Raw genomic sequence first — 11,692 nt, 5'->3', positions numbered from 1 at the left:
TTACTCTAATACAGAATGGAGTCTCTTTTAATATTTACTTTTTCATGTTATGAAAGATGAAAATAAGATTCTGTTTTGATAATATATCAAAATACTGTTAAATTTCTCCTTAGTTCAAAGAGAGCAGCAACCTAGAACTAAGGAGAAATTTCCTTAACAGTAAGAACAATTAACCAGTGGAACAGCTTACCTTCAGAAGTTGTGAGTGCTCCATCACTAGAGGCTTTTAAGAAGAGACTGGACAGCCACTTGTCTGGAATGGTATATTGTCTCCTGCTTGAGTAAGATGTTGGACTAGAAGACCTCCAAGGTCCCTTCCAACTCTGTTATTCTATTACATTGGTTTATTTTGCATAGGAGTTTTTCTGATCTGTTCAGATGATCAGCGATTAATTTTTACCAGAAGATCTCTCTATGTCTTTGCTATACATTTGAATTTGTGACTCATGAAGGAAATTAGGTGAACAAAAATACTTTCATCTCTTTACATAAGTTTCTTAAATTAATGAGTCCAGATTTTGAGATAATACAATACAAAAGAGCTGGAAGGGACCTTGGAGGTCTTCTAGTCCAACCCCGTCTAGGCAGGATGCTTGCTAATGCTTTTGTAATCATTCCAGGAAGTACCTACACTCTCCAGTTACATCTGTAGCTGTGGAGGACTGAAGACTCTTCTGTCTAGGGCTTGCCATTCCCAATTTAATTGGGATATTATGTTATGTTGCACTGTAGCAATTTCTGTTAATTATATGTCTTGCTACATTATGCAATTATTGTATTCATGCAGCTTCCAGAACTCTATCCACTTCACATGCACTCAGACTCTTCTTCCACCTTGCTCAGTATTATCATACTTTCCATAAATGCGTCAGCTTACCAGAAGGTGTCTAAAGTACAATAGCTTTTGCACAGTAAATCTATTTTGGTCCTGTCCCTGCTGGTATTTTCATTAGACATTAAGACGTCTTCTCAGGATATGCTTTCTAACTCTGGTAACTCATTTTGTAAAAATGTTTTGAATCTGATATTCTCTGGTGGGATGATGATAACGATCAGAGTTAAGAGGAATTTTCTTATCAAATTACTGTTGCAATAGATCAATAGTTGATCTGGATCAGATTTACAATCAGGAGGGTGATTCAAATACTTACCCAAAAGTTAATTTGGATTTTTCTGTCACCTTGCCTTCACCTTATTGAAATTAATCTTTTCTATCCATCCCAAATAATTCCTACATAGTTTTCTCAACCAACAATGGTTGGTGCTATTTTATAGTCTTGTCTGGGAAATAAGCTTTTCTACTGGAGCTAGGGATTGATCAAGGAGTTATAGGTGACGGTTCTTGTTCTAAGTAAGGGACAGATATCTAGCTGATCTCAGGAGCTGAGCAGGATTAGTCCTGGTCAATATTTGCATAGATCATCTGGATATTCCAGGTCTGCCTAAATAGAGAAGTAAAAAATGCCTCACAGAAAGACAAGTAACTGAACTTCCTAATTAATTAGTATCAATTTAGGTGTGATGATACTAAGTGGAAAAATATTTATTTAGTAAGCATCATTAGTAAGCATCATTTATAAAACTTCAGTTTCCTTCTGCTGAAAGATTTTTGCTCAACTGATCCTATTGTGTTAAAGAAAAGCCTTCATTGTTGATGAGGATTTCTTAAGCTGATAAAATGTTTCCCAACATGATGTTTTTTCCAGATGTGTTAGATCAGCTTCCAGAATATCTAGCATCTGGCTGAGAATTCTGGGAATAGAAATCTAAATCTAATTTAAGAAAAAGGAATTTTTCTTAGGGCTTTTTTTCCTTGTCTATAAGCCACTTGATACAAACCAGCAGAATTTTCATTATGAATTCCTCACCAAAAAGTGTCAGGCAATAATTAAATTATGCACACATGAAGGATTTTATTTTGTTTTGGGTTGAAGTACATATTAATCATTATAAAGATTGTTTTCATTTGCTGCTGCTCAGATTTAGCATTAATTCTGGAAATGCTATGCAAAATTTTTAAAATTCAGCAATGCAGAAGTAACAGCAAAGGTTACCTCAGATTACTGCAATTTGTTTCCTGTCTGTAGCAATTTTTGTTTCTTTTGAATGAAACAGCAAAAGTGGGTGGGAGAAATGAATAAAGATGTCGGTAAAATAATATTTGTTATAGCTTATTTGATTCAGAAACCTTTCCTCAATGATTCACTATGAAAAAGAAAGCTAGAAGGTACAGGACCTTGGGTGGAGGACATTTCCAAACCCATGTTGATTAAGTCAGGAAGGAATATGAGACCAAGAGCCATTGCAGGAAGAGATGGAACAGATTAAAGCAACTTCTGCATATTGCATTTGCTTAAACACTAAGCAATCACGTCATTTGATTAAGATAAAGTAAGCAAGATCCTTGGTTCCTTGTTGCATCATATTTAATCATTCACTTGTGGGAAACAATCTACAAGTTGTAACAGATGTTACCATTGAAAATGGGCTTTCCTTTTCTTTCCCACATTGTAATGTAATAGTTCACATCCTTATTAACAGGGAATTTCCAAAAGATGTCATGCAAATGGTAAATTCAACTTGATAGGACAGAGGCATTCAAAACTGTTCAGCTGTTGAATTCACAGCAACAAAATGTTCCAGATTATAAGCACTACCATGGAAAGAGAATGAATCGAAAGGTAAGCAAAATACATCTTAAGGAAAGGTGTAGAATGGTTGAGGGAGGGTTCATACTTGGGGAATAACTGAGGGAAGCACAACATATTTTGTGTACTATACATGCCATGCCTCTTTTTGTACTGTCTTGAAGAGATATCAATTTAGAATAGAACAGAACAGAATACTTTATTGGCCAAGTGTGATTAAACACACAAGGAATTTGTCTTCGGTATAGTAGCTCTCAGTGTACATGAAAAGCAATAGAATAATAATACCAATAAGAGGTGGGGAGTAAAGAAGATGAGAAGGATAAGTGATAATACTACAGCCATACTATATGGGTTGGGTAAATATACATAGGACATTAGACAGCACAGTGAAAATTAGGTTTCAGCAGATTGAGGGCATGAAGGAAAAAATGTCCCTCTATCTAGTTGTTTTGGCACGCAGTGCCCTGTACTGTCATTCCAAGGGGAAGAGTTGAAAGAGTTTGTATCCAGGATGTGGGGGGGGGGGGATCTGTAGATGTCTTCTCAATGCTCCTGACCCACACAATATACTGGTCTTCTATGGAAAGTAGGCTAGTTGTAATTGTTATTTTTGCAGTCTTAACTATCCACTGGAGTCTGTACCTGTCCTGTTTGGTTGTTACAGAAACACAAATGCCAGATTCAATAATTCCTGTAGAACGGTATCCACTGATCCTGGGACAGTCGGAATTTCCTGAGTTGATGCAGGAAGAACATTCTTTGATGTGTCTTTTTAACAATGGTTCTAATACGAAGTAGAGCCGAGGTGGCGCAGTGGTTAGGGTGCAGTACTGCAGGCCACTTCAGCTGACTGTTATCTGCAGTTCAGCGGTTCTAATCTCACCGGCTCAAGGTTGACTCAGCCTTCCGAGGTGGGTGAAATGAGGACCCAGACTGTGGGGGCGATATGCTGGCTCTGTAAACTGCTTAAAGAGGGCTGAAAGCCCTATGAAGCGGTATATAAGTCTAACTGCTATTGCTACCCTTTCAAGTGCTGGGAAATTTAAAAAAACAAAAACTTGAAGGACTCTGCTGCTGACACTGTGCTGTAGAACATAGTAAGGATGTAAAATAGAAGGGCTCCTCCTAAAATCCACTCTGATCTCTACTGTTTTAAGCATGTTTAGCTCCACATTGTTCAGGCTACCCAAAGGGTCAATTGTTCAACCTCCCTCTATATGGGAGGTCCCTCTATATTCATCACTGTCTGAAATGAGACCAATGACCGTTTTATCATCTGCAAACTTCAGTACTTTAACATAAAGTTCTCTTGAGTTGCAGTCACTGATATAGAAGCAGAAGAGCAATGAGGAGAGCAGGCAGCCCTGAGGGGCTCTGGTACTAATTGCCTGGGTACTAAATATAATTTTCCCTTGCTTCACCTGTTGCTTCCTATCTCTAAAAAAGTTTACAACCCGCTTACAATATGAACAGGTTCAGTGAGATGAATCAGTTTCGAATGAAGAATTTCTGGAATGATGGCCCTGAATGCAGAACTGAAGTCTGCAAAAGGAACTCATGCATATGGAATTCAAGATGTTGCAAAATGTAGCAGTGTCTTATTGACAGCATCATCTGCCAATCTATTTGCTCAGTAGGCAGACTGCATCAGATCTGTGATGACTTTCAGATCGGCCTGTACTAACCTCTCAAAGGTCTTCATAACTAAGACATCAGAGCAATCAGACTGTATTCATTCAGCTCCCTGATGGAGGATTTCTTAGGAACGTTTATTCAAAATACATGTGAAGATGGGGGGAGGGATGGCACAGCACTTGTTCAACACATGTATTTGGAGTGCAGTAGATAACAGTAGATGACAATGGTCTCCTCCTTATATCAAACTGCATAATGTAGCTTTCAATAACAATGACCTAATAGTACTACTTTATGGTGAGCCTGATTTGATTTCTTAACTTGTGAACTCTTCCCCCCCCCCCACCCTGCTTTTTAACATATGTATGAAATGAATAGAACCACTGTATAGAGCTCTGGATACGTATGCTAAAGACAGTTAACAAAACTTGGTAGTTGTGAAAGTTAGATTAAACAAAATACAGAGTGTTAATAAAAACACAGAATGTGACTCTCTGCTATGTGATGTATTTTTCTCTCTGAAAACATAGAATTCATGTGTGGATATTTTTCTAAACCCTGTTTTATTCTAGAAATGGATACCTAGATGAAAGCTGTGACCATAAGTGATTTTTCCAAGTTGAGGCTTACTTCTCCATGGGGGGACTATCTTTGAAAACTGCCCAGAAGTTTCCACCTGTTAAACTGTGACACCTAGATTATTTATTTGATTAGGTTATCACTTTACTGTGGAAACAATTGCAATAACTAACCTTTCCCAATACTAAGTGTTATTTATTGCTATAAAATCCTACTTGGGTGAGACAAGATAATGGATTGCCTACTGGCTTTTTTGCACAACAATCAGCAGAAACAACCTTGTAATATTCCCATTTGTTATGGAGGTAGGCCAGCTGCAGCTCTTCAAGTACTGCCAAACCACAACTGATTCAGCATCTTCCATTATCATGCATCCAACTAGGCTGCTGAGGGTTGAAATTGAAAACTGTAAATATTGGATTGCCTGCATATATCTTAACAGATACTAGGTTAAAACTGCAAAATTTTGTATATCAAAATGACATCAAATACAATATTTTCTTAACCATTAGTCTTCTACATATGTAATGAGTATAGTGTGTATTTATTAAATTTGTGTTCCATCAGTCTCATTACCATTTATGGCAGCATAGATGTTCTCCTCAATCCCCATTCTAGCATATTCACATAGGTTATACAAGTGCGCTAACACATAATTGAATTTAATCTTGCACATCTGCTCTAATACTAGGCATTGTTTTTTACAAATTGTAAAACTTTTCTTGGAAAACTGACCCAGGAAGATATCTCTTCCACAGTGGTATCTGCCTCTGGAACAATCTCACGCACATAGACCCCATAAATATCAACCTCTAAAAAGGCATTTTTCCTTAGGCATTGGAGCCAGAAATATTTTCTGACAATCTTCTTGTTATGCTCTGTTTTTATGGTAACAAGTCTTTCATTCTTATCATAAAAAGAAAGCACAGAAGCATTTTTTATTCAGACATTTTCAATATAAAGTATTGAAGAAAGAAAGCTCGAGTTTGCGTCGTCTTTGCATGTGGTAGCACCTGCCTGACCTTCTGTGGGGTTAGAGGTTAAGGAGGGCTAGGCTTAAATCTATTTGGAAAAGAAGCAGGTTTGGAAAATGAAAAGTCATCATAGAAAGCAGCAATGGCATGCAATTTCCATCCTGTTGCCAAGAAAACTATAAACATGTTGATGAAATCTTGAAGAGATTTCTTCAACATAGCAATATTATACTTTCCTCTTAACCTGCTGGATTAACACTTATTTTGCATAGAACACCTTGTGCTCAAATTTAAAATGAAAATGCCCAAAAGATTATATTAAAATGTCACATTTTCATCTTGATTCAAAACTATTTCAATGCTCTGGAATTAGAATTTCTTTGTAATTTATTCAGTGTATAAAAATCACCTTTCTGATAATATTAGGAAATAGATAACACCTGTTTGTTATCCGCAAAAGAGACTTAACTGATATTTCTTTAAAAGATATAGAAAGCAGTTTGTTTCTAATATTTGAGGGGACCTTCTACTATGTCCAATGTATTCATTTTATTTGGATGAGGTTTGGACAGTTTCATGCCTATAAACACTATTATATGCAATTTCTAGAGACATGAGATTTCTATTATAATTAGATATTTATTTATTTATTTTATACATGTATTGTAAGAAAACTCTCAATATCAGCTTCTTTCTGTCTCCTTCTTTAGCCTGAAAGAGCTGAGATCAAGCAAGAAAATTAATATTCAAGTTTTATGAAAATATTTTCTGTTGCTTTTACTTTGTGAATCCCCTCTATATCATGTATATCTATTGCTATATTTTCATGTTGTAAACAGCCCAGTTGCCTCACAACGAAATACATGGCAAACAAATTTAATAAATAAATTATATTCCTCCATATTCTTTAAACTCCACAACCACTAATGGGAAGCCATAAACATGTCTTTTTCATTAGCTATATCCCTATTCATTGTAATATAGGATGTACACTTTTCATGGGATGTGACTGAAAATGGGAGAATCTGCAATTATTAGTATGTATTTATTTGTTAGAGATATACCACATCTTTCCTTTAGGAAGTCAAGGCAACATACAAAGGGCTCCTACATAGCACTCTCTTCCGATTTCCCACCAACAGTAATATTATGAGGTAGCTTGAACTGACAGTGATTGAGCAAAGTCATCTTTCCTATCCTCAAATTCATCCGCTTTCCAAGTTTTCATGTTGACTTATTTACTGCATGATTTGTAAAAGTTCTTGGGCATATACTTGAATAGAAAAACATGTCATAAGAACTATTTCTACAGACCTCACATGCCTCTAAATTGGTAGAGAGAACTGTAACTTGCAACACACCCAACTTTTTAGCGCAAGTCTAATTAACATGAGAAGGTAAGTGGTGACAGTAAACTCTTGTTCAATAGGTTCAAGGTTTTTTTTCCACTCAGACTGGTAATCTATAGCGTAAATTGTTAGAAGCACTATCCCTTCCTACAATATTTAGAAAATGTTGTTTTAAAACTTTCATTTTGAAAATATGAATCATGTTCACAGCTCATATTGATCACATATAAAACCTGATTTCACCAATCACTGATCACAGAAGGTTTGGTGCAATGGGGGTGCTTTGTGGTCAGGATGGTGCAAAAACATCATTCATTTTCTATATATGAAACTATAAACAACAAACTGAATTGAAACTCATAGCCCACCAACATATTTGACTCCTTCTGAAAGAACCATGTAGAGTAGGAACGCAAGGAATAGAAAAGGTGATAAATAGCACTAAGCCTAAACAGCACTATTACTTAGACTTATATACTGCTTCATAGTGCTTTATAGCCCTCTCTAAGTGGTTTACAGGGTCAGGAAACAATCTGGGTCCTAATTTTACTGACCTTGGAAGGATGGAAGACTGTCAATCCTCAACCAGTGAGAATCGAACTCACCAGCAAAATTAGCCTGCAATACTGCATTCTAACCACTGTGCCACCAAGGCTCTTCCAAATGAAAGTTAAATAATAGTTACAATTTCATCCCTGTTTTAAAAAAGCTAAGACTGAAAATATTGAAAATATGATATAATTATCAATATAATTTTATCAATTAAAAAGTTTCTGATTTGTGAAGTTGCAAAACTGAATTGTTAATGTTACACTTTGAATTTACATATGCTGTTTTTGTTTCCTCTTTAGGATGGGATTCTTCATCAAAACTTTGCATTTTTATCTCATCATTCTCTTTTGTGGTGGAAATGAGCAATTTCAGCATTCAGACAATAAGAGTCTTCTGTCTAAATCCTCTCCAAGTCCTTCTTTGTTACCTGAATCTCAAATTCCAAAAGGCCTCAACTTTTTACATAATGTAACGGCAAAGTCTACAAAAAAGAAAGTACGTCTCAATATACGTAATATTTTAAATAAGCAACACAATGATAGTTTCCAAGTTGATCCAACAATTGTTTTATCTAATAGCCAACCACAGTATACGTCATCTCATAAAGTCTCACAAACTGATGAAATAATTAATGTCTCATTGACTAGTCAATCTCTAAGGGGCATGACATTGTCTCCTATGCCACCCAAGAAGCAGCAAAAAGCTCTCAAATCAGTGTTAAAGTGGAATGTTCTTGGTGATGAACAAAACAATGCAAAGGGAACAAGATTTCCATACTCAACATTACTCATTAGTGCAGGCTGTGGAATTCCAGCAAATGGCACATTTGATCTATCAAACAGGAATCTAACTGAGAATGAATTGAGGGGGAAAATGGATCCCATTTTCTGCAAAGCTACACTGGACCAAATTAAAAAGTTTAATGCAAGTTTCAACAAACTGGAGATCGATATTGCAATCTTGATTCCATTATTCCTTGAAATGAAGAGTGTGTATTTAATTGATGTGAGTTATAACAAAATATTTATAAATACCACATCTGCAAAAGAGAATCATAATCTGGAGCACAACAATCTTCTGTATTTAAATCTCAGTCACAATCCTCTTAAAACTCTGACAAACCTCACCCTACCAAGAGGTCTCAAGAGCATTGATTTATCTTTTACACAAATTAACCAAATAGCAAAAGAATTTGTTGCAATGTTTTCTCAAATAGAAGAGGTATTTCTTCAGGGGAATCAATTTACATACAACACTGAAGTGGTTACATCTAACTTTAATCCTGTACATAAAATAAAAAAGGATGAAGTTTTCTTTCATAGATCCCTTCACATTGAAAGATTATTAGAGGAAGAAACACATCAAATAAAGTTAAACTGTTTCACTGAAGTATTTCCAGAAGGGTTTCCAAACATTACAAAAGAACATATTGTTCTTCACTTTAGAATTAATTTCATGCACTATTTCCACTACTTACCAAAATCTTTGCGTCGTGTTGATTTAAGCAACTGTAACTTACAAGGAATAGCTAGCCCTAATCTTTTTCCAAATTTAACTGTGTTTAAAATTCAAAACAATAAAATGAAAAAAATATCATATCTCCCAGATTCATTAGAGGAATGTGATGTTAGTAAAAATAAATTACAAACATTCCCTTTCAATAGAACAGAACAAAGTTTAAAATTACTCAATCTTTCTAGAAATCATTTAAAGGAACTGAATGTGAGCACTTCTTATCTTTTCCTAAATAATCTGGATGTAAGCTATAATTTAATTACAAAACTGCTGGGTGACATGGCAAAATGTACACCTGAACTGAAATATCTGAATCTGTCAGAAAATAAGATATCTTTTCTGCAACCTGGAATTTTCCCTAAATCCTTGGTAGAGTTGGATATCAGCAACAATGCCATTGCCATCCTTATGAAAGAAACATTCCTTCCTTTGACAAACTTGAAAATTTTAACCGTTCAAGGGAAACATTATTTCTGTAACTGTGAATTATACTGGTTTGCAAATACATACTTTGCTAACCCACAAATACAAATAAATGGCCAAGAAAGCGTTTTTTGTGGTTTTCCACGGAAAATGCGGGGTCTTTTATTGCAAAACAATCAACTAACCATGTTGCGTTGTTCTCTTGGTCTTCAAATTGGAATTACTGTCATTGTGGTCATTTTGATTATGTCCATCATTTCAATATTATGCTGGCAGTTTGATGGTCCATGGCATTTGAAGATGGGCTGGTATTGGTGCAAGGCTAAAAGGAAACAATATGAGAAGAGACCAGAACACAAAATATACGATGCTTTCATTTCATACAGTGAAAATGATGCATCCTGGACCAAAGAGACTCTATTAAAAAACCTGGAAGCCAGAGGATTTAAAGTATGTTATCATGAAAGGGATTTCATGCCAGGGCATCCAGTTCTTGGGAACATTTTTTACTGTATCGAGAATAGCCATAAAGTTCTTTTTGTGCTATCACCCAGGTTTGTCCACAGTTGTTGGTGCCAATATGAGCTGTACTTTGCTGAACACCGGGTTCTCACTGAAAAGCAAGATTCCCTCATCATGGTTATACTGGAAGATCTGCCAGCCAACAGCATTCCAAAGAAATTCAGCAAGCTTAGAAAACTTTTAAAAAGGAAAACCTACTTGAAATGGAGTCCTGAAGAACACAAACAGAAGCTTTTCTGGCACCAGTTGACTGCTGTGTTGAAAACTACAAATGACCCAGTACTAAAAACACAGAGAAAAAGCTGCATCAGGAAGCAGACAGATGAAACTGAATGAGAAGCAATGCTGATGAAGTATTAGGATATTTGGAGTATTTTAAAAAATCAAATACTTCTTGAATAGCCATCATCTGAAAGATACAATTATTAGACTATTGATAATGAACCAAAGTTGTATTTTAAGTCATCTTTCTAGAAAAGTGATCTTTTCAAGCCCAGGTATTTCCTAGGAAACTGTTCATATAAGTACAAACACACTGCAACAACTCAGAACATCATAAAAAGAAAACAAATCACTTATAAATATATTCCAACATAATAGATATCCATTTATTTATGAAATAAAGTACCTGACTGTTCAACCTACCACAGCACAAGCTATGAAAAGGACAACACTGAGGGTTCCTTGATGCTCTCTGAGCTTGGTTGTTTTTCAGCAGATGTTTAATTACCCAAACTAGGTAACATCATCAGTGCACTGATGTTATTACTTACTTTAGGTAATGAAAACAATCAAGCTCAGAGAACACCAAGGACACTCATTTCAACCCTGAGCTACAAATATTCTTCTTTTAAATATAACACTTCCCTCAAAAATATCTCAGAAACAACGAACAGGCTATTACAGTTACACAGCATCAGTGCAGCACATGAACCAACTAAAGCCCTCCAAAATTTCTTCAGTAAACCAAAAGACCCAACAGCTCAAGAAATAAAAAGAGGAGTCATCTACAACATACAGTGTTAGCCACAATATCGGACAGTCAGGCAGAAAACTAGCAGAATGGAGCCATAAACATTAATTAGCAGTCAAAGATATGATCTTAAAGAATATTATCTAATCAGATAATGAAATATCCACAAGCAAACAACTAAACTCAAGAGTACCAAGGACTCCTGTTCAACTTCAGCTACATATATTCTCTTCTATTATATTCTCTGACAAACAACTTTCCAATATACAGTATTTATTCATAGCAGTTTTATCAATATTAGTTTTATTGCTGATACTGTGTTTCTTTTTTCCAAGTTGATAAGCTAATAATTTTCATGGTTTACTTGTTTATTTAGAGGTTTTCTCTTTTGCGAATTTTATTTTCTTTTGTAATTCTTGCTTCTAATAAGCTTAATTGAAGTTTAGTGTCTTGCAATTTTTTAATCAATTGTTTCTTGGGTTAATTTCGTGCTTCAAATTTTCTTATTTTGGCTTTTAA

At 35.4% G+C, this 11,692-nt stretch overlaps 1 protein-coding gene across 1 annotated transcript; it reads left to right on the top strand.

Moving 5' to 3' along the window:
• Positions 1–147: 147 nt before the first annotated feature.
• Positions 148–10,805, top strand: LOC106542584 (uncharacterized). The gene is made up of 2 exons (XM_087717530.1): positions 148–2,681; positions 8,040–10,805. The coding sequence occupies exon 2, from the start codon at positions 8,041–8,043 to the stop codon at positions 10,534–10,536; it is 2,496 nt and encodes an 831-aa protein (XP_087573656.1). The 5' UTR covers positions 148–2,681; position 8,040; the 3' UTR covers positions 10,537–10,805.
• The last annotated feature ends 887 nt before the right edge of the window (positions 10,806–11,692 follow it).

The sequence above is a fragment of the Thamnophis sirtalis genome, unplaced genomic scaffold, assembly GCF_051295495.1.
Source record: "Thamnophis sirtalis isolate CommonGarterSnake01/CBP01778 unplaced genomic scaffold, rThaSir2_p1.2 scaffold_6, whole genome shotgun sequence".
Lineage (NCBI taxonomy): Eukaryota > Metazoa > Chordata > Lepidosauria > Squamata > Natricidae > Thamnophis > Thamnophis sirtalis.
The sequence above is the reverse complement of the archived record's forward strand: the minus strand, read 5'-3'. Positions and strand labels throughout refer to the sequence as shown.